Raw genomic sequence first — 24,296 nt, forward strand, 5'->3', positions numbered from 1 at the left:
CTGTTTTGAGTGTCCATATGAAATATGTGTAGATATCTTTATGTACAGAAATACCTCCTTGTATCTTGTAATCCGTTTGTTCTCATGTCTAAATATTAATGATTAACATTGTTATTTTAAAAACGCATTTAAGCCTTAACCTTATTTTAATTGTATCATCACATTGTATTTGTCCCATATTGATGCTTCTCTTATGCATTTTGATTTTATAGCATGGAATAATATACTGTAAACTATATTAACCGTTAACCCCTTTTCTATAGTAAATTATTATATAGGTCTGGCTATTATTACAACAATAAATTCCTTTGACTTCCCGAGTTAAATAAAGGTTAAATAAATAATTTAAAAAATGGTGGTATCATATACAAGGTTACATTGGCTGAATTACACACAGTCAAGACTAAGAGAGAATGGACTGTGTAAGAATGAGCAAAAAGTATGAACATTTTCCAATAGTTTTGGATCATTTTTATTGGCCAATAGGTCCTTACATAATAATGTATAAATCGCCATCACACTGCACACTGCCCTATCCCATCTGGACAAAAGGAATACCTATGTAAGAATGCTGTTCATTGACTACAGCTCAGCATTCAACACCATAGTACCCTCCAAGTAGAGGCTCTTGTTATCAACTGTTGTTCCTTGGCAAACACACTTATTTCAAATAGGCATATGATGCTAGAGATACCGTACTTTTCAGTTACCTGTGGAAAGTATTAACTGCAGTAAGGTGTGGTCACCTCATACACCTGAATGAAAAGATTCCCAAATGCCTTTTCATGACCTAAACGGACTGGTATAAAACCATTCTTTGACCTTTTGATGACAATAAGCATTTGAAATTGGTCTATGATACACACCTGGCGATATTCAGCACAGCGATTTGGTATTTTTATATCTCACAATCGGGTTTTGCATGTTGTTTATTTTTCTTTTCTGCTCTGTATATATAGCATCATAACCTCGAAAGGTAATCTCGCAAATCAACGTTTATTGTCACGAGTCTTGTCCTGGAGGCAGAACTGAGCGCTATCCACTTTTGATTGGCCAGCTACAAGGTCAAAGTTGGCTATAATGTTCATGAAAACAAAATTGCTTTTAGGTTTTTAATTACATATTAGGGTTAGCTTTGTGGTTAAGTTTAAAATGTGATTTTATAACTTTGTGGCTGTGTCGGATGGTGACCACTCTGCAGAGCTGCCCCCAGAACAAGATTAATGACGAAAAACGCTAACAGGTAAAAGGACAAACCGACGCATGATCAGATGCTGGTGTTGGGTTGATTCTCTCCGTCCATGTTTTGGGTGTAAATAATTACCCCCTCGCAATATACAGGAAACTACTTCTCTTGAGATTAAGTGTTTTATAGACGCATCAATCGGCTAGGTGTTCTAACAAGCAAAGCAGGTAGGCGACAACATTTCCATCTACACCTGATGACATTGCTGTTTTTAATTTGTGTAAACGCTGTCTAATTGATATGTTCGTGATGTTAGTGCCTTACAGACAGTTTGCAGTCCATTGCATTTGATTTAATATTACCCAACTGTATTTAGGCCACTTTAGAATCACAGATGTATGATACATTTAGGCTATTCAATTAAGCACATTTTATTACCCTAAATTCATGGGAATAATTATCTGTATGATGAGCTGTACATCATTGTCAGAATAACATCCGTTTGGTATTCACCTTAACAATGTACATTTAATTTCCTCAGCATATTCATTTAACTCAGTTTCACCATCTGAAACAGACTTCGGGACAAAAGTTCCAGGCACGCAATGAGGTATGGCTTCTGTGATGATGCAATGTCATCAATGTTAATAGACTAATTTTTAACATAAATGAAATGACCAGTTATTTATATTTTTACTTCATTTTGGAGTATTAAAAAAAACACACAAAAAACACCTTGACTGGAACCATGCTAATCCAAACTCATATATTAGGCCTAAATGTTGACAAACATGTTTCATGATGTTTATTTTATATATATAAATAAATAAATGAATAAAGTCCCTCTCATAATCCATTAACTAATAACATTGATGATAATAAATTAAATGTTCACAATGTTGGAGTCAATGATTTCATTGTCAGAAAAGAGAATTAAAAAATGTCCTGGTCTTTTATGATGTGTTATCAGGTGAAAGTGGAACTATAGGCCTTAGTGTTTGCATTGACCTCCTATCGCACCTTTTGACGTAACGTTTCTGTCTATTTTCCGTCAGAGTATTGTACAAGGCAAAGCGTGTATTAACATGTGCAGGATGTGCCTCTGTGCTACTCTTCATAGCCTACTTCACACCTACATCAATAAGGTGTGTATTTTCTTAATGAAAGCACCATGATTCAATGTTTCAGAGGGGTGGGTTAAATGTGAGACACATTTCAGTTGAATCATTCAGTTGTGCAACTGACTAAGTATTTCCCTTTCCTCTGTTGTTCCCCTACGCCAATTGTTTGCTTCTTGTTTTGCAGCATATGTTTAGAAAGAAGGACCGTAGGGCTGTTCTACACTGCTCAAAAAAATAAAGGGAACACTTAAACAACACAATGTAACTCCAAGTCAATCACATTTCTGTGAAATCAAACTGTCCACTTAGGAAGCAACACTGATTGACAATACATTTCACATGCTGTTGTGCAAATGGAATAGACAACAGGTGGAAATTATAGGCATTTAGCAAGACACCCCCAATAAAGGACTGGTTCTGCAGGTGGGGAACACAGACCACTTCTCAGTTCCTATGCTTCCTGGCTGATGTTTTGGTCACTTTTGAATGCTGGCGGTGCTTTCACTCTAGTGGTAGCATGAGACGGAGTCTACAACCCATACAAGTGGCTCAGGTAGTGCAGCTCATCCAGGATGGCACATCAATGCTAGCTGTGGCAAGAAGGTTTGCTGTGTCTGTCAGCGTAGTGTCCAGAGCATGGAGGCGCTACCAGGAGACAGGCCAGTACATCAGGAGACGTGGAGGAGACCGTAGGAGGGCAACAACCCAGCAGCAGGACCGCTACCTCCGCCTTTTTTTGCAAGGAGGAGCAGGAGGAGCACTGCCAGAGCCCTGCAAAATGACCTCCAGCACAAATGTGCATGTGTCTGCTCAAACGGTCAGTAACAGACTCCATGAGGGTGGTATGAGGGCCCTACGTCCACAGGTGGGGGTTGTGCTTACAGCCCAACACCGATCAGGATGTTTGGCATTTGCCAGAGAACACCAAGATTTTCAGATTCGCCACTGGCGCCCTGTGCTCTTCACAGATGAAAGCAGGTTCACACTGAGCACATGTGACAGACGTGACAGTCTGGAGACGCCGTGGAGAACATTCTGCTGCCTGCAACATCCTCCAGCATGACCAGTTTGGAGGTGGGTTAGTCATGGTGTGGGGTGGCATTTCTTTGGGGGGCCGCACAGCCCTCCATGTGCTCGCCAGAGGTAGCCTGACTGCCATTAGGTACCGAGATGAGATCCTCAGACCCCTTGTGAGACCATATGCTGGTGCGGTTGGCCTTCGGTTCCTCCTAATGCAAGACAATGCTAGACCTCATGTGGCTGGAGTTTGTCAGCAGTTCCTTCAAGAGGAAGGCATTGATGCTATGGACGGGCCCGCCCGTTCCCCAGACCTGAATCCAATTGAGCACATCTGGGACATCATGTCTCGCTCCATCCACCAACGCCACGTTGCACCACAGACTGTCCAGGAGTTGGCGGATGCTTTAGTCCAGGTCTGGGAGTAGATCCCTCAGGAGACCATCTGCCACCTCATCAGGAGCATGCCCAGGTGTTGTAGGGAGGTCATACAGGCACGTGGAGGCCACACACACTACTGAGCCTCATTTTGACTTGTTTTAAGGACATTACATCAAAGTTGGATCAGCCTGTAGTGTGGTTTTCCACTTTAATTTTGAGTGTGACTCCAAATCCAGACCTCCATGGGTTGATAAATTTGATTTCCATTGATAATTTTTGTGTGATTTTGTTGTCAGCACATTCAACTATGTAAAGAAAAAAGTATTTTAATAAGAATATTTCATTCATTCAGATCTAGGATGTGTTATTTTAGTGTTCCCTTTTTATTTTTTTGAGCAGTGTATATGAATTCAGTCACTTGACACTATCCATACCTTTTAACATAGAAACAGTTTAAGTTTTGACCCAGCATGTTGTTGTGTTGTAGGTACTTGGAGGGCTTAATCCCCATGAACCGATGTCATCTAGCCCCTGGAGAGAAGCTGAAGCTGGGGAATAGTATAGATGCTTCCCTAGACCTTTGGTAGGACATTTTGTTTTTATATCAATCATGTTCAGAGCATGCCATTCCTTTTATTGTGTTCATTACTTTTATTTAAATTGTGTTGGAGTCTGAAAATGAAATCTAAAGATTGTTTTAATGGCTTTTTGTATTGGTAAAAGTATGGGGCTAAGCTCACCTCAGTTCCTCACCACAAATACTCCCTTCTACGAGGTTCCATAGAGGTCTCTAGTGACCAACATGCCATATTAGACTGGGCATTGACATTGAGGGCTTTCACCATTTTAATGTAGTCAACTGGGCAGGACTTCCAACTTCATTGGCTGATCCTTGTTGGAGTCCTGTCCATCAGGGAGAATCAACCAATCGTTGATGGACTAAATCAAAATGGAGGTTGCCTCAATGGCGCTGCCTATCTCTTTGCAGCCACCTTATCTCCAACTGGTTTGACATTGGGAATTTTCTCAAATTCTTCAGAAAATTATCATTAACAACATTCTTCTGTAGGAATTACAGTAGTTCAGCATACATTTTCCTATAGGTTTCCATTTAAAGTCATGTTTCCAAATTTTTCAGAGAACATTAAAAAAACATCCCATAAACTATATTAACTGTCAGAGAATGTTCTAAGAATTTTATTTGAAACTTTGATACATTCTGTTCTCAGCATCACCAAAACACAATCTATCCTCTATCTCCCTCAAACTCAACTCTGGACCTTTTTCATTAATCCCCTCCAACCAGGGACTGATTTATACCTGGGACACCAGGTGTCAGCAAGCGCCGGACCTCATAGCGCAGGGGTATTCAACTCTTACCCTATCTTTGTTAATTAAGTGTGTGTGTTGGCCGCTCCCACTAATTAGCCCCACCTGATGTTAATGGGTTCTTGTTTTCTTTTGAATGGTATCTGTTTGAATAGACTAAAATTAACAGCTTTATATGCATACTATTTGAATTGGTATGTTCATCTTGGTGGTGCAGTGGACTAATTCCATGGATAGAGAATGGAAGATTTTAGGTTCAAATCTCACTGATGCTGTGTCACAAAAAAATACATGCATGGTTAATGTCTAAATAAATTTCTCTGGCTGCGTTTACACAAGAAGGCCCACTATTTTTTGTTTGTTACTAATTGTTACTCCCTCTGTTGTTTCCCGAAGTCCACGATCATCTCCTTTATTTTGTTGATGTTGCGTGAGAGGTTGTTTTCCTGACACCACACTCCGAGGGCCCTCACCTACTCCCTGTAGGCCGTCTCGTCATTGTTGGTAATCAAACACACTACTGTTGTGTCGTCTGCATATTTAGGTTGCAGAGAGGTTCTGACCATTTTACTGTGGTTCCCTGAAAGTTTACCTGGGAGGTTTTATTAACATTCTGTGAACTGAAATTATAGGTTGTTTGAATAACATTCTGAGAACATTCTCTAAATGTTAGAAAGGTTTTTAATGAAAGGTGAATGTTATTTGGAGGTTTGTGAAAATCTTCCTTTAAACATGTGTGTGTATGTATGTATATATATATATATATATATATATAAGTTTTTACTTAGACATTAATTGTGCAAACATGATTTTTGTGACATGGCGTCAGTGAGATTCTAACCTATGATCTTCTGTTCCATGGAATTAGTCCACTGTGCCACCTGGAAGGAGATGGTGTGTGGCATGTTTTTTTAAAACTCATACAAAGCTGTTAATTTTAGTCTATTCAAACATGCCCCATTTCAATGGAAACAAGCACTCATTAAGATCAGGTGTGACCAATTAGTGGGCGTTGCCAAGACACCTTAACACATTAAACAAGATCGAGCATAGAGTTCTGTTGACACAGAACGGGATGTATATTTTTAACATTCTTAGAACACACTTTGAACGTTACTAATGTTTTGTTGTTTTTATGGAAAGTTCTCAATGTTCTGAGAACATGGCTTTAAATAGAACCCTGAGGAAACCTTCAGAAAACATTATGCTGAATACTAAAATGCCCACAGAACGTTGTTTCTGAACGTTCTCAGAACAATATGAGAACATGACTTTAAATAGAACAATAAGTAAAACTGTAGGAAACGTTACGCTGAAGTATTGAAATTCTCACAGAATAACCCTGTTTCTTAACATTCTCTGAACTATTTGAGAACATTCCCAATGTATGCAAAATAACCATAGGTCAACCACGCTCTCACCAAGCTCTAAGAAACATTATGTGCTAGCTGGGCTCTCTGTTCCTACCAGGTCCAGAGGTGATGTTCAGACCTGCACTGACTGGGGAGCCCCTGTGATCTGGGATGGAATGTTTGACCCAGATCATTACGACCAGGAGCACAGGAGGAACCACTCCTCTGTCTCTCTCACTGTATTCGCTGTGGGCAGGTCGGTTTTTCATCTTGGTGACCAAATTTTTTTTCTAGCATTCTTATGAAACACTTCTGTCACTTACTGTAAGCAGCATATTTGGAGATGCTATTCTTAAACTTGAGGTTTTACTCCTTCCCATCCCAAGGTATCTAGATGCCTACCTGGAGGCATTCCTTTTGTCTGCTGAGCGTCACTTTATGGTGGCTTTACCTGTGACATACTATGTGTTCACGGATGTTCCCGAGAGGGTACCAAACATCCATCTTGGTCCTGGGCGGAGCCTGAAAGTTGTGAGGGTGCAGAGACACTCTCGCTGGCAGGACATCTCCATGATGCGTATGAGGGCCATTGCAGACGCCATTGAGTCACAGATTCGTCGATACAGCCGCTACATCTTCTGCTTTGACGTGGACCAGGTGTTTGTGGGTCGGTTTGGCTCAGAGGCTCTGGGAGACTCTGTTGCTCTGCTCCACGCCTACTACTACCACCGACCACAGAGCCTGTACACCTACGACCGCAACCCCAGGTCCAGGGCCTACATGGAGACTGGGGACTTCTACTATCATGCTGCCGTGTTTGGAGGCTCGTGGCAGAACGTGAAAAATATGACAGAGACCTGTTACCAGACCATCATGGAGGACAAGGAGAACCAGGTGGAGGCTCTGTGGCATGATGAGAGTCACCTCAACAAGTACTTGTGGCTCCATAAGCCCAGTAGAGTGCTGTCTCCTGAGTACTGCTGGAGCAGTGACATTGGTTACCGTGGTGACATGCATGTGACCCGCCTGCTCTGGGCAAAGAAAAAATATGACACACTCCGGATTACAGAGTGAGCAATCAGAACCTGTATGCAATAATCTAATGAGCAAAAGCCCCTGAAGCTTCAAACAGTTCACAGTGCAGCGCTGCGATAGTCTACAACCCACCTTGAGCAAGTCAATAAAGTTTGTAAATATAACATAATGGGCCATAATCTGCCTATTGCACTGTGGAGTCTTTGGCTCGCGTGTTGAACCTAGAATGACCAAGTAGTTAATTTCCTGGTTCTCATGTGTCATTGGCAGGAATTTTCCCTTGAAATCTTGTGGTTACTTATTAGGAATCTAACCTACTACCCTGGCGTTGCAAGCGCAATGCTCAACTAACTGAGCCACACCAGAGAAGTGCAGTGACATGTAGTCAGGACCTAATGTGATAGCTTTAGAAATGATTCAACATATTTTTTTTGTATGGTTTGTATTTTTGGATTATGAAGTAAAATGTGTTTTATAAAGTTGTATTGGGAATTGGTTTTGTATATAAATAAAAACTCCTGAATAAAGAACTCGATCCACCCATAGCAACCCCACTCTAAGGACTAGAACTGAGCCGTACCGCGGATGATCCACCTCATAGCGTTATTTTCATTATTTAAAGGTAATTAGATTTGGCCGTCATATGCAGCATTTACTGTGAATACATTCCGTTAACGCGGGAACATTGCATTTAAATTTCAATTGCGCTATAGTCTGGATCTTTGGTGCTACGGATTGAATCTAGGCCAAACTGTTTAAAAATGTTAACATGTCAGTTTGGGGATATTGCATGTCTCCAATGCCACCATACTACCATACTATTCTGCTCTTTTAACAAGTCATTGCTGGTTTGATAAGATGTCAGAGTTTCACAGAGGAAGCCTGGCCGGTTCCCCTCTCTCCACTGGGATTCTCTTCCTCTAACCCTATTACAGGGGCTGAGTCACTGGCTTACTGGTGCTCTTTCATGCCGTCCCTAGGAGGGGTGCGTCACTTGAGTGGGTTGAGTCACTGACGTGATCTTCCTGTCTGGGTTTGCGCCCCCCATTGGGTTGTGCCATGGCGGAGATCTTTGTGGGCAATAATCAGCCTTGTCTCAGGATGGTAAGTTAGTGGTTGAAGATATCCCTCTACTGGTGTGGGGCTGTGCTTTGGAAAAGTGGGTGGGGTTATATCCTTCCTGTTTGGCCCTGTCCGGGGGTATCATCAGATGGGGCCACAGTGTCTCCTGACCCCTCCTGTCTCAGCCTCTAGTATTTATGCTGCAGTAGTTTGTGTCGGGGGGCTAGGGTCAGTTTGTTATATCTGGAGTACTTCTCCTGTCTTATCCGGTGTCCTGTGTGAATTTAAGTATGCTCTCTCTAATTCTCTCTCTTTCTCGGAGGACCTGAGCCCTAGGACCATGCCTCAGGACAACCTGGCATGATGACTCCTTGCTGTCCCCAGTCCACCTGGCCGTGCTGCTGCTCCAGTTTCAACTGTTCTGCCTGCGGCTATGGAATCCTGACCTGTTCACCGGACGTGCTATCTGTCCCAGACCTGCTGTTTTCAACTCTCCAGAGACAGCAGGAGTGGTAGAGATACTCTTAATGATCGGCTATGAAATGCCAACTGACATTTACTTGTGAGGTGCTGACTTGTTGCACCCTCGACAACTACTGTGATTATTATTATTTGACCATGCTGGTCATTTATGAACATTTGAACATCTTGGCCATGTTCTGTTATAATCTCCACCTGGCACAGCCAGAAGAGGACTGGCCACCCCTCATAGCCTGGTTCCTCTCTAGGTTTCTTCCTAGGTTTTGGCCTTTCTAGGGAGTTTTTCCTAGCCACCGTGCTTCAACACCTGCATTGCTTGCTGTTTTGGGGTTTTAGGCTGGGTTTCTGTACAGCACTTTGAGATATCAGCTGATGTACGAAGGGTTATATAAATACATTTGAAATGATTTGAAGCAACGCCCGCGCCAGTTATTTGGAATTACCAGATAACATCTACTCCCGCAAATCCACATAAACCCCCAGGGTGATCCCATACCATAGTTTAGAGCAAGATAGGTCACTCTAGTAATTAAATGTGAGACATACACTAAATGCCACCCATAGGGTGTGCTAAAATGTCCTGCGCTCTTCTTCTTCAGGGAGGTATCCTGCATAAGATCTACAGTGCACTGTTACACCCACAGCCAAAGAGCCATTGTTACAGATACATGATGGCGGAACACGTTCTTCCTTCAGATTCTCTAAAATTGGTTCAGCCACAGTGGTCCCCAGGTTTTCACTCTAACCATACATTGTTGGGTGAGTACACAAGCCTTTTCCTAACTATCTTCCAATTATCGTCAAAACCCACACGTTACAGTCCCTATTCCATCCACAGCTTCTGGATTCCCATTTGTCAAACACCCTCCCCAGATCTTGTATCCCCCAGTCCCTTTCGATACGTTCTTATTACCCTGATCAATTATCTCATGTCCATAAGAGTCCTAGGGTACAATTTAGCTGGCTCTGCTTGTCTTTTGCCCTCCTCATAAAATACAACATTCCACAGGCCTGATCTGTCTCTGCCGTGAGGTCTATTTGTCTGTTAGTCATGGGTCTGTGTGTGGGAACATTCATGGGTCTTTCTGTCAACCTTTCATGTGGTGTACACCCCATGCCTTTATTAACACTACTGCACATTTTCATTAACACCGGTGATAAACAATTCACCCAAGATTTCTTGGTGGAGTGGCATGCCTTAGCGAACACTTGTTTAATGGATTGGTTAATTCTCTCTAACCCCATTATTCTGAGGGTGGTAGATGTTCACAAACTTCTGGTCCACTCCCATCATTATGGCTACCTGATTCACTACATCACCAGTGAAGTGGGTACCATTGTCTGCAGATAAAACCTCAGGAACACCCAATCTAGGAATGCTCTCCCTCACTAGTAGCTTTGCTACTGTCTTAGCATCACAGTGTGTGGTGGGAAATGCCTCCACCCACCTGGTGAACCTGTCAATAAGGACTAAACAGTACCCTTTCTTTTCTTTCTGCAAGATCTATAAAATCCCATGGCAAGATGGACAAATGGTCCTCTTGACGTAGGGAAATGACCTGGTTTCAGAGGTGCTCCCTTGGCAATGTTAAATTGCATGCATGTAGCACATCGAAACAGAAACTGTTTCACATGCTGAGTCAAATCTGGACAAATCCAAAGAAATTGCCTCTATAATATTTGTATTTATTTTTATTTTATTTCACCTTTATTTAACCAGGTAGGCAAGTTGAGAACAAGTTCTCATTTACAATTGCGACCTGGCCAAGATAAAGCAAAGCAGTTCGACACATACAACGACACAGTTACACATGGAGTAAAACAAACATACAGTAAAAAAAAAGTCTATATACAATGTGAGCAAATGAGGTGAGAAGGGAGGTAAAGGCAAAAAAAGGCCATGGTGGCGAAGTAAATACAATATAGCAAGTAAAACACTGGAATGGTAGATTTGCAGTGGAAGAATGTGCAAGGTAGAGATAGAAATAATGGGGTGCAAAGGAGCTAAATTAATTAATACAGTAGGGGGAGAGGTAGTTGTTTGGGCTAAATTATAGATGGGCTATTTACAGGTGTAGTAATCTGTGAGCTGCTCTGACAGCTGGTGCTTAAAGCTAGTCAGGGAGATAAGTGTTTCCAGCTTCAGAGATTTTTGTATTTCATTCCAGTCATTGGCAGCAGAGAACTGGAAGGAATGGCGGCCAAAGGAAGAATTGGTTTTGGGGGTGACGAGATATACCTGCTGGAGCGCATGCTACAGGTGGGTGATGCTATGGTGACCAACGAGCTGAGATAAGGGGGACTTTACCTTGCAGGGTCTTGTAGATGACCTGGAGCCAGTGGGTTTGGCGACGAGTATGAAGCAAGGGCCAGCCAACGAGAGCGTACAGGTCCCAATGGTGGGTGGTATTTGGGGCTTTGGTGACAAAACGGATGGCACTGTGATAGACTGCATCCAATTTGTTGAGTAGGGTATTGGAGGCTATTTTGTAAATGACATCGCCGAAGTCGAGGATTGGTAGGATGGTCAGTTTTACAAGGGTATGTTTGACAGCATGAGTGAAGGATGCTTTTTTTGCGAAATAGGAAGCCAATTCTAGATTTAACATTGGATTGGAGATGTTTGATGTGAGTCTGGAAAGAGAGTTTACAGTCTAACCAGACCCCTAGGTATTTGTAGTTGTCCACATATTCTAAGTCAGAACCGTCCAGAGTAGTGATGTTGGATGGGCGGGCAGGTGCAGGCAGCGATCGGTTGAAGAGCATGCATTTAGTTTTACTTGTATTTAAGAGCAATTGGAGGCCATGGAAGGAGAGTTGTATGGCATTGAAGCTCGTCTGGAGGGTTGTTAACTTGTTATGGCTATAATCCCAATACCGGGATCGATATGACAACTACCAGTGAAAATAGAGAGTGCCAAATTCAAACCACAAATCTCATAATTACAATTCCTAAAACATACATGTGTCTCATAATTTAAAGGTAATCTTGTTGTTAATCCCACCAAAGTGTCCGATTTCAAATAGGCTTTTCAGCGAAAGCGCTACAAACGATTATGTTAGGTCTCCACCAAAACACAATAAGCACACCCATTTTCCAGCGAAATATAGCATTCACAAAAAGCAGAAATAAAGATAATTCAAGGTTAGTGATTAATTTTATCTTCATCAGATGACACTCATAGGACTTCATGTTACACAATACATGCATGTTTTGTTTGATAAAGTTCATATTTACATAAAAAAATCTGAGTTTACATTGGCTATTTAGATTCACTAGTTCCAAAAACATCAAGTGATTTTTGCATAGCCACATCGTTTCAACAGAAATACTCATCATAAATGTAGATGATAATACAAGTTATAACATGGAATTATAGATATACCTCTCCTTAATGTAACCGCTGTGTCAAATTTCAAAAAAAGCAACACATGCAATAATCTGAGACGGCGCTCAGAACAGAAGCCAAATTAGCAACAGAAACCAGAAAATACAAGAAATGTTTCCTTATCTTTGATTAACTTCATCAGAATGCAGTCCTAGGAATCCCAGGTCCACAATAAATGCTTGATTTGTTCGAAAATGTCCGTTATTTATGTCCAATTAGCTGCTTTGGTTAGCGCATTTGGTAAACAATTCCAAAGTCACAAAGCGCGTCCACTATAACGTGATGAAATGTCCAAAAGTTCCGCAACAGTCAGTAGAAACATGTCAAACGATGTACTGAATCAATCTTTAGAATGTTATTTACATATCTTGAATAACGTTCCAACCGGAGAATTAGAATGACTTCAAATGAGCGGTGGAAAGCAGGTTCTTCCCCTGTGAACGCGCATAGTGAAAGCATGGTCAACTCATGGCAGTGGTGACTATTTCCTGTGTCATTCGAACCCCCTTTACATTAGTCATTAGACAGTTCTATTGACTGTTGACATCTAGTGGAAGGCGTAGGAAGTGAAAACTCATCCATATCTCGCTGCAATTTCAATGAAAGCTTGGTTGAAGATCTGCCACCCCCAGACAAAAAATCAGGAAGTGGAATTTCTCAGGTTTTTGCTTAAGTTCTTTTATACTCACAGACATAATTCAAACAGTTTTAGAAACTTCAGTGTTTTCTATCCAATACTAATAATACTATGCATATATTAGCAACTGAGACTGAGGAGCTGGCCGTTTACAATGGGCACCTTTTCATCCAAGCTACTCAATACTGCCCCTGCAGCCATAAAAAGTTGTGTCCAAAGAAGGGCCAGAAGTATACAGAATGGCGTCGTCTGCGTAGAGGTGGATTAGCAGCAGCAAGAGCAACATCATTGATGTATACAGAGAAGAGAGTCGGTCCAAGAATTGAACCCTGAGGCACCCCCATAGAAACTGCCAGAGGCCCGGACAACAGGCCCTCCGATTTGACACACTGAACTCTATCAGAGAAGTAGTTGGTGAACCAGGCAAGGCAATCATTTGAGAAACCAAGGCTATCGATTCTGCCGATGAGGATGTGGTGATTGACAGAGTCGAAAGCCTTGGCCAGATCAATAAATACGGCTGCACAGTATTGTTTCTTATCGATGGCGGTTAAGATATCGTTTAGGACCTTGAGCGTGGCTGAGGTGCACCCGTGACCAGCTCTGAATGCATAGCGGAGAAGGTATGGTGGGATTCAAAATGGTCGGTAATCTGTTTGTTGACTTGGCTTTCGAAGACCTTAGAAAGGCAGGGTAGGATAGATATAGGTCTGTAGAAGTTTGGGTCAAGAGTGCCCCCCCCCCCCCCCCCCCCCCCCCCTTTGAAGAGGGGGATGACCGCAGCTGCTTTCCAATCTTTGGGAATCTCAGACGACACGAGAGGTTGAACAGGCTAGTAATAATTTCAATAGGGGTTGCAACAATTTCAATCATTTTTAGAAAGAAAGGGTCCAGATTGTCTTGCCCCCCTTGACAAATGGGCCATACCATGGGCCACTTTGGCCACTTGGCCCATGGTATGGCCCAAATCATCAGTGTCTTTCCCAACAGTAGCAGAGAAGAACATGGAGTGGCTGTGACACTTGGAGGCATCCAATTTAGCAGCCTCATCTGCCATGGCGTTACCCATACTCTCAAAATCTTTCCCCCCCAGTGTGAGCAGCAATAGCCAAAGCAGAGGGCAGCATCATAGCCTCCAAGAGATCTAAAACCATAGTTCTATTATGAATAGGACTTCCACAAGCATTGTTAAAACCCCTACTCCCCCAGACACAACACCAGGAGAGACAAACCCCTATTGCAGAATCAGAGAAAATTGTAACCATTTTCCCTTCTCCCATTTTACAGGCAGTGGTTAGTGCCAAAAGTTCAGCCTGTTGAGCTGAGAAAGCCTCTGGGAAGGAAGGGTTGTTGGATGTGAGCGGTTCTATCAATTGTCACAATACCAAACCCTGCATATTTCTTCCCTGTAGTTTGATCTAAATATGAAGAACCGTCAACGAAAAGCTCCAAGTCAGCATCAGTCAGGGCAGTGTCAGAGAGGGCAGGCCTAGCCTTAGAGTCATTGGTGTGGGACCCACCGTCTCTGCACTGCCTTTGGTTGAATCTGTCATGGTGCCCCGTGATTTTATTTTATCAGGTTCTATGTAATGTAGACTGAGTGACTTATCTGTATGGTACTGTAGAAACCCCCAGTTAGTTTTTCTCTAACCCCTCTTCTTTAGTATCACTATATTTATTCACTAACCACACTAAATGGTTTCACATATGTGTGGTGAATAACCACAATTGATTTCAATTGTATTTTAACTTCAATACGGGGGTCTCCCTGTCTCCTCTCTTGTTGATGTAATGGAAGAGTAAACTCTCATGTCTTTCCCAACCCGCAAATGTATCCGTTCTTGTACTAGTCTTAAAGACTTGTTGTCTATACCAGTCAAGATTTATTTCAGTACATAGAAATTCTTGATATTGACTAGCATATATTCATTCATTCATTCACTGTTATCAAATACACTCAACTCATACAACAATTATCTTACACCAAATCTAGTCCCACCAATTACACATATATCAAAACAAAACCAGTGTCTTCTCTCAGAGAGCTTCAAATTGCTTGGTGTCCACATCAACAACAAATTAGAATGGTCCAAACACACCAAGACAGTCGTGAAGAGGGCACGACAAAGCCTATTCCCCCTCAGGAAACTAAAATGATTTGGCATGGGTCCTGAGCGGCAATTGCTCGGCCTTTGCCTGCAAGGCACTTCAGAGGGTAGTGCGTACGGCCCAGAAAATCACTTGGGCAAAGCTGCCTGGCATCCAGGACCTCTACAACAGGCGGTGTCAGAGGAAGGCACTAAAAATGATTAAAGACCCCAGCCATCCTAGTCATAGACTGTTCTCTCTGCTACCGCATGGCAAGCGGTACCGGAATACCAAGTCTAGGACAAAAAGGCTTCTCAACAGTTTTTACCCCCAAGCCATAAGACTCCTGAACAGGTAACCTAATGGTTACCTGGATTATTTGCATTGTGTGCCCCCTCAACCCCTCTTTTACGCTGCTGCTACTCTCTGTTTATCTTTTATGCATAGTCACTTTAACTATACATTCATGTACATACTACCTCAATTGGCCCGACCAACCAGTGCTCCCGCACATTGGATAACCGGGCTATCTGCACTGTGTCCAACCCACCACCCGCCAACCCCTCTTTAACGCTACTGCTTCTCTCTGTTCATCATATATGCATAGTCACTTTAACGATACCTACATGTACACACTACCTCAATAAGCCTGACTAACAGGTGTCTGTATATAGCCTTGCTACTCTTTTTTTCAAATGTCTTTTTACTGTTTGTTTTATTTCTTTACTTACCTACACACACACACATACTTTTTTTCTCCGCACTATTGGTCAGAGCCTGTAAGTAAGCATTTCACTGTAACACCTGTTGTATTCGGCGCACGTGACAAATAAACTTTGATTTGAGGTTAGAACACCATACATAAAACCAGTGTCTTCCCTCAGGCAAGGTCACCATACATAAAACCAGTGTCTTCCCTCAGGCAAGGTCACCATACATAAAACCAGTGTCTTCCCTCAGGCAAGGACACCATACATAAAACCAGTGTCTTCCCTCAGGCAAGGTCACCATACATAAAACCAGTGTCTTCCCTCAGGCAAGGTCACCATACATAAAACCAGTGTCTTCCCTCAGGCAAGGACACCATACATAAAACCAGTGTCTTCCCTCAGGCAAGGTCACCATACATAAAACCAGTGTCTTCCCTCAGGCAAGGTCACCATACATAAAACCAGTGTCTTCCCTCAGGCAAGGTCACCATACATAAAACCAGTGTCTTCCCTCAGGCAAGGACACCATACTCATATAACACTTTCAATCACTTGTCACCCAGTACCTTAGTACTGACTTGGTTCATCCTAATCTATTACCAAGTTCCTCACACCAGGTTCCATTAGATCCTCAGGAATGTCTAACTATTACACCTGGGGTTCTGGGTCATTTGTCACACACACATCGTATACGGGCTTGTACGTACATTTAGCTATTGACTGTTCCTGTAATTATCAACCCCATGAGTGAGGTGCCACTTACATACTGGAATGAGTCATCAACCACAGTGTTTTTTTTTCTCATTTCAGACTTTGATGCGCTGCACAGTGGGCCGTAGATCATCCAGACGCAGCGGTCACACCTGGCAAGCTCCACAAATGTTGGGTGGTCTTTTACATGGGGTGATGTAAGTTTCCTTTAACAATCAGTCTTCCAGATAGATGACACAGGAACCTTGGTATAAAACTCTTTAGTGATAAAATGCAATTGCAGACAGAGATTCATACAGAATACCTCAGTAGTCTATAGTAAAGATCTGTGTGGCAAAACGGGAGACAACATTCTTTACACTAGTTGGTGTGGACAACCTACATCAAATGCATAAGTCAATCATACCTTAACATTTTTTATTTATTTTACCTTTATTTAACTAGGCAAGTCAGTTAAGAACAAATGCTTATTTTCAATGACGGCCTAGGAACAGTGGGTTAACTGCCTGTTCAGGGGCAGAACGACACATTTTTACCTTGTCAACTTGGGGATTTGAACTTGCAACCTTTTCAGTTACGAGTCCAACGCTCTAACCACTAGGCTACCCTGCCACCCCATTGTTCCATTGGATGAGATACAAAGCATCAAAGATGAGAAAAACATGTCTAGACTGTGTTTTCTCACTCTGCTACAAGCCATCAACCACACCTGTGTGGTCTCAGGCGCTTTGTTACTTTCGGAACATCTTGGCCTTGAAGCTGTGTGACTATCAGCAGGTGCAGGCAGTTCTCAGCCTGAGAACTAAAGCAGTACATCTCCAGAGACAGACAGACAGAGAGAGAGACAGACAGAGAGAGACAGACAGACAGAGAGAGAGACAGATAGACAGACAGAGAGAGAGACACAGACTAGTTAGTACCAGATAAGACAGACTGACCCTAGCCCCCGACACAAACTACTGCAGCATAAATACAGGAGGGGTCGGGAGACACTACCACATATCTACAGTACTAAATCCATGTGATTGTGTTGCTTCACAGTCCCCGCTGTTCCATATGGTGTTTTTATTAAATTATCTGTTTTTAAATCTAATTTTATGTGTACATCCAAGGGCCAGCCGTGCTGCCCTGTTCTGAGCCAATTGCAATTTTCCTAAGTCCTTTTTTGTGGCACCTGACAACACGACTGAACAGTAGTCAAGGTGAGACAAAACTAGGGCCTGTAGGACCTGCCTTGTTGATAGTGTTGTTAAGAAGCCAGAGCATCGCTTTATTATAGACAGACTTCTCCCCATCCTAACTACCACTGCATCAATATGTTTTGACCATGACAGTTCACAATCTAGGGTTAATCCAAGCAGTTTAGTCATCTCATCTTGCTCAATTTCTACATTATTTATTACAAGATGTAGTTGAGTTTTAGGGTTTAGTGAGTGTTTTGTTCCAAATACAATGTTTTTAGTTTAAAAAATATTTAGAGCTAACTTATTCTTTGCCACCCACTCTGAAACTAACTGCAGCTCTGAAACTAACTGTAGTAGCTGACGTGTATAGTGTTGAGTCATCCGCATACATAGACACTTTGGCTTTACTCAAAGTCGGTGGCATGTTGTTAGTAAAAATTGAAAAAAGCAAGGGGCCCAAACAGCTAACCTGGGGAATTCCTGATTCTAACTGTATTATATTTGACATGCTTCCATTAAAGAAAACCCTCTGTGTTCTGTTAGACAACTCTTTATCCAGTTACGAGTCCAACTCTCTAACCACTAGGCTACCCTGCCACCCCATTGTTGCATTGGATGAGATACAAAGCATCAAAGATGAGAAAAACATGTCTAGACTGTGTTTTCTCACTCTGCTACAAGCCATCAACCACACCTGTGTGGTCTCAGGCGCTTTGCTACTTTCGGAACATCTTGGCCATGAAGCTGTATGACTATCAGCAGCAGCAGGGGGTGTAAAGCCATAACACATGAGTTTTTCCAGCAGCAGACTATGATCAATAATGTAAAAGCTGCACTGAAGTCTTACAAGACAGCCCCCACAATCATTTTATCATCAATTTCTCTCAGCCAATCATCAGCCATTTGTGTAAGTGCTGTGCTTGTTGAGTGTCCTTCCCTATAAGCATGATGCAATTCTGTTGTCAATTTGTTTACTGTAAAATAGCATTGTATCTGGTCAAACACATTTTTTTCCAGAATTTACTAAGGGTTGTTAACAGGCTGACTGGTTGGCTATTTAAGTCGGTAAAGGGGGCTTTACTATTCTTGGGTGGCGGAATGACTTTAGCTTCCCTCCAGGTCTGAGGGCACACGCTCTCTAGTAGGCTTAAATTGAAGATGTGGCAAACAGGAGTGGCAATATGATCTGCTATTATCCTCTGTAATTTTCCATCCAGATTGTCAGACCCCGGTGGATTGTCATTGTTGATAGAAAACAATTTTTTTACCTCTTCCACACTGACTTTATGGAATTCAAAAGTACAATTCTTGTCTTTCATAATTTGGTCCGATATACTTGGATGTGTAGTGTCAGTGTTTGTTGTTGGCATGTCATCCCTAAGTTTGCTTATCTTGCCAATGAAAAAGTCATTAAAGTGGTTTGCAATATCAGTGGGCTTTGTATCGGCCTCACGGCCTTCGTCAGAGCTTTTGTGAGTAAAAAAAAAAAACTAGCACTCTTATGTAGACCTAGTCCCACCCACATATGTTCCACGCATCGAAAGGGGTTGGAGGTAAAGGGAAAAACAAATAATTGCTACCAAATATAACAATATACATTTCATAAATATTTGAATAAAGTGTGTAAATAAGACGTATTAAACACGTCTGTAAAACCACAAAGAGGACATAGACCTACCGAGCAAGTTTCCATTGTGTACATCGTATGAAAAACATCAGAGTAATCTTAAATAGGGGCATCATTCATGTTCAAATTCACAACATAACATACATAGGCATTTCATCATTAAGACCTTTAGGAAATAATGTCTGGAGGGTGAAAATCCTAAAACATTCTCTTTTACTCAGAGTATTATTGATATCACCTCCCCTGTCTGATATCTTAACTTTCTCTATGCCACAAAATCTAAAGGTAGAAATGTCATGCTTCAGGTCATTAAAATGTACAGCGACTGGATCATCCCTGTCGTTTCTCCTGATTTGATTTTATGTTCACTGATCCTCTGTTTGAGAGAACGAGAGGTTTTACCGACATAACAGAGCCCACATGGACATTTAATAATGTAAATAACATGGGTGGTGGAACACGTAATAATGTCATTTTATTTGGAACCGTTTTCCTGTGTGTGGGTGGCAGAAATATTCCCACTTCATCATATTGTTGGACTGTGCGCATCCTCTGCATTTATAGCTACCATTTGGAAGACGGCGTAAAAGAGCCTGGCTGATTTTCTTTTGTGGCAGGCACTTGGCATGAACCAATTTATCGTAAATTGCGACTTCTCCTATATACAATAAGTGGTGGATTTTTAAATTCAGCCACTGGGTCCAATGATAAAATATGCCAGTCTTTCTTGACCGCATCTCCCACTTTTCATGAATTCAAAGTATATGTAGTTGTGAACATTACGGAGTGTTCTTTAGCTTTAGCAGGTCTTTTTTGTAGCAGTTCATCTCGTGTTTTTCACAATGCCAAATTAAGGGCTCCATCCACACATTGTGGCGAATAGCCTCTTAGAAACCTAGTGCACATCTCCACTGCTTTTTCTAGATGGTCCTCTGTGGAGTGGGATATACGTCTGAAAAACTGGCTTCTTGGAAGTCCTATTTTAAATGGTTCAGGGTGGAAGCTGTCCCCTTGTACTAGAGTATTTCTGTCTGTTTATTTTCAATACAGAATTATAAACAGGGTTCCATTTTATTTCTCAATCCACATTTCGATGTAATGAACACTTAGAGTATCACAATGGATAGTGAATTTGAGATTGGGGTCATTGAGTAGTGCCATGAAGTCTGACAGCTCTTTTTCCGTTCCTTCCCATATGCAAAAAATGTCATCACTATATCGATACCACTTCAGGACTTTTATTCAAAATTGTATTTTCATTTTCATTATTAACAAAACGTTCTTCAAAAAGAGCCACATATAGGTTAGCATGGCTCGGAGCAAATGTGGAGCCCATCGATGTTCCATTCGTTTGGAGGTAGCATTCATCATCTGAAATAGTTATACATCAAAACATATTCAGCCAGCTTTAGAATAAAGTTTGTTGGTGGATATTCATTAGTGTCTCTTGTCTCCCAAATAGTGAGCTAGGGCTGCCAATCCCTAAAGGTCTTAATGATGAAATGCCTATGTATGTTGTGAATTTGAACATGAATTATGCTGATGTTCTTCGCACGATGTACCCAATGATTAATGAAAACTTGCTCGGTAGGTCTATGTCCTCATTGTGGTTTTACAGACATTATGATGAGTCAAAAATACCCCTTGCAACCTCATACAATGGCCTGCACTTTAAACCACATCCTGCACCCCGAGCGAACATTTTCCATTCACAATCAATTATTCTCTCTCTTTCTCGCTATGCGCTTTGTTTCAGGTCTCATACAACAAATTCCATTTACCAAGAATGCATGCAGGATAAGTCTGGGCTCTAAGGATACTATTTGCAGAAATGTGGAAAACATGACTGGAGCTGTTTCTTGACTACCTTACCCAGTTTTCAAATTGCTAGCGACTCCTTTTCAGGCTGTCAGAGGGTTTTAATAGCATTAAGCGACTTTTTGCAAATGAGTGTGGGAAGCTGCGTACACAACAGAAGTCACAGAAAATGTCACACACAGGCAGAGAAGTGAAAGTGGTGAGTGATGGAAGAGGAGACGGAAACCACAGTGATATGTAGACTTTTTCTGAAGAACAGAATAGCATACTCTGAGTTGTCCTGACCTGGTTATGCCAAATTGCTGTGGGCTACACTAGTTTATTTAGCAGACAAGATTAGCTTAGAATTCCGTGGCATTATTTTAAAGTACGAAGAATACAATTGAACAAAGCTGAATGAAATAGAAATGATACTTTCTCCAAATGATTTGAGGGACAGCGCACATGCTGTTATTCTGTGTTGAGAGGATGACAAAGAAATATGCACTCCTATATGCTTAATTTAGAGTTATCAATGTAACTTTAGTTGTACAAATGTTGGGCTATATGTTTAGATTTGTTATACATTGTAAGGCTGCATGATGCGACTAATGATGATTTGAAAAAGGTCGCTTGAAAGGCATTCAAGCATTCTGCTAATTATTGTCACCCATCAGACTTCTTGATTTAATCTTGTCTTTACATACGCTACCGTTCAAAAGTTTGGGGACACTTATAAATGTCCTTGTTTTCCATAAACTTACATGAAATTAGTTGCAAAATTAATAGGAAATATAGTCAAGACGTTAACAAGGTTATATATAATGATTTTTTAAAATTGAAATAATAATTGTGTCCTTCAAACTTTGCTTTCGTCAAAGAATCCTCAATTTGCAGCAATTACAGCCTTGCAGACCTTTGGCATTCCAGTTGTCAATTTGTTGAGGTAATCTGAAGAGATTTCATCCCATGCTTCCTGAAGCACCTCCCACAAGTTGGATTGGCTTGATGGGCACTTCTTACGTACCATACGGTCAAGCTGCTCCCACAACAGCGCAATAGGGTTGAGATCCAGTGACTGTGTTGGCCACTCCATTATATACAGAATACCAGCTGACTGCTTCTTCCCTAAATAGTTATTGCATAGTTTGGAGCTGTGCTTTGGGTCATTGTCCTGTTGTAGGAGGAAATTGAGTTCCGTCCACAGGGTATGGCATGGTGTTGCAAAATGGAGTGATAGCCTTCCTTCTTCAAGATCCCTTTTACCCTGTACAAATCTCCCACGTTACCACCACCCAAGCACCCACAGACCATCACATTGCCTCCATCATGCTTGACAGATTGCGTCAAGCATTCCTCCAGCATATTTTCATTTTCTTTTGTGAGCCGAACACCTCAAACTTAGATTCATCTGTTCGTTTTTTCCAATCGTCCTCTGTCCAGTGTCTGTGTTCTTTTGCCCATCTTCATTTTTTAAATTGTATTGGCCAGTCTGAGATATGGCTTTTTCTTTGAAACTCTGCCTACAAGGCCAGCATCCCAGAGTCACCTCTTCACTGTTGACATTTAGACTGGTGTTTTGCGAGTACTATTTAATGAAGCTGCCAGTTGAGGACTTGTGAGGCATATATTTCTCATACTAGACCCTCTAATGAACTTGTCCTCTTGCTCAGTTGTGCACCGGGGCCTCCCACTCCTCTTTCAATTCTGGTTAGAGACAGTTTGCAATGTTCTCTGAAGGGAGTAGTACACAGCGTTATATGATATCTTCAGTTTCTTGCCAATTGTTCGCATGGAATAGCCTTCCTTTCTCAGAAGAAGAATAGACTCATGAGTTTCAGAAGAAAGTTCTTTGTTTCTTCCCATTTTGAGCCTGTAATCAAACCCACATTTGCTGATGCTCCAGATACTCAACTTGTCTAAAGAAGGCTAGTTTTATTGCTTCTTTTAATTAACGAGCACAACCATTTTCAGCTGTGCTAACATAATTGCACAAGGGTTTTCTAATGATCAATTAGCCTTTAAAATGATAAACTTGGATTAGCTAACACAACGTGCCATTGGGACACAGGAGTGATGGTTGCTGATAATGGGCCTCTGTATGCCTATGTAGATATTCCATTAAAAATCAGCCGTTTCCAGCTACAATGGTCATTTACAACATTAACCATGTCTACACTGTATTTCTGATCAATTTTATGTTATTTTAATGTGACCACAAACTTTTGAACGGTAGTGTATACTAAATAATATGTGTGAAGTTTGCTTTGATTCAGAAAGGACCATTATCATACACCTGTGTCAAAACAGGGGCAGCAGGAAAAATACATGTCATCCATGCACTTAAATAGCAAATGGAGGACTCTTTTCCCCGTGGTTTATTTTCATGCCAGCCAGGTAGGGTATATTCCTGTTGAAAAATAAATATGGTAGGCCTAGCCTATAGGAAGCTGATTCTCCTCTTTCAGCAGAGGCCATCACTTTTTTTTCACGCAATTGCAAAGCCTATTGAAATGTTGCGCATCTACCTAATGCCATGGAAATGGCTGAGTACATGTTCCAACAGGTGTTTTGCCTGTATGGGATCCCGGAAGACATTGTTTCGGATCGGGGACCCCAGACTGGAGGTCTCCATCAGTCTATCCTCCGGATACCATCCCCAAACCAAAGGGCAGACAGAACACCTGAATCAGGAAATAGGGAAGTACCTTGCCAACACTGCACCCACCAACCACACGAGTGGAGTTGCTATCTAGCCTGGGCAAAATACGCACAGAACTCCCTGGTGCATTCCTCACTCCATCTCACTCCTTTTCAGTGTGTCCTCGGATACCAACCCCCCGTGTTCCCATGGGAGACAGAACCCAGAACTGTGCCTGCCATCGATGAATGAATGGTTTCGACAGAGCGAGCAGGTTTGGGAGACCCACACATCGGCACCTCCATCAAGCTTCTCTCTCCCAGAAACGGTTTGCTGACCTGCGCTCCTGACCTACTCCACTCTTTCACGCTGGGAAACGTGTGTGCCTCTCTATCCGGGACATCAGGCTTCGTGACCCCTGCAAAAAGTTCAGTGTCCGGTTCATTGGTCCCTTCAAAATAACACACCGCATCAATCCTGTCACCTACCGTCTCCAGTTGCCCCGCCATTACCAGATCTCCTCATCCTTCCATGTGTTCCTTCTTAAGC

At 41.9% G+C, this 24,296-nt stretch overlaps 1 protein-coding gene across 3 annotated transcripts in view; it reads left to right on the forward strand.

Moving 5' to 3' along the window:
* The first annotated feature begins 1,128 nt into the window (after positions 1-1,128).
* The window catches only part of LOC110494632 (alpha-1,3-galactosyltransferase 2), a 32,774-nt gene continuing 9,606 nt past the window's right edge, over positions 1,129-24,296 (forward strand). Inside the window, exons 1-8 of one of the 3 annotated variants that reach the window (XR_016488061.1) lie at positions 1,270-1,413; positions 1,728-1,796; positions 2,242-2,331; positions 4,193-4,288; positions 6,505-6,642; positions 6,773-8,995; positions 9,563-9,722; positions 16,598-16,695. Coding sequence is in view for 2 of the 3 variants with exons in the window: in XM_021569871.3 (XP_021425546.1) it covers positions 1,792-1,796; positions 2,242-2,331; positions 4,193-4,288; positions 6,505-6,642; positions 6,773-7,460 (1,017 nt within the window). In the remaining variant the exon portion in view is untranslated. Of the gene's footprint in view, positions 1,244-1,269; positions 1,414-1,727; positions 1,797-2,241; positions 2,332-4,192; positions 4,289-6,504; positions 6,643-6,772; positions 8,996-9,562; positions 9,723-16,597; positions 16,696-24,296 lie in introns of those variants that run through there. The other 2 variants (XM_021569870.3, XM_021569871.3) reach the window with 2 other exon arrangements.

This window comes from Oncorhynchus mykiss, chromosome 17 (assembly GCF_057628025.1).
Source record: "Oncorhynchus mykiss isolate SJ-2025 chromosome 17, ASM5762802v1, whole genome shotgun sequence".
In the NCBI taxonomy this organism is placed as follows: Eukaryota; Metazoa; Chordata; class Actinopteri; order Salmoniformes; family Salmonidae; genus Oncorhynchus; species Oncorhynchus mykiss.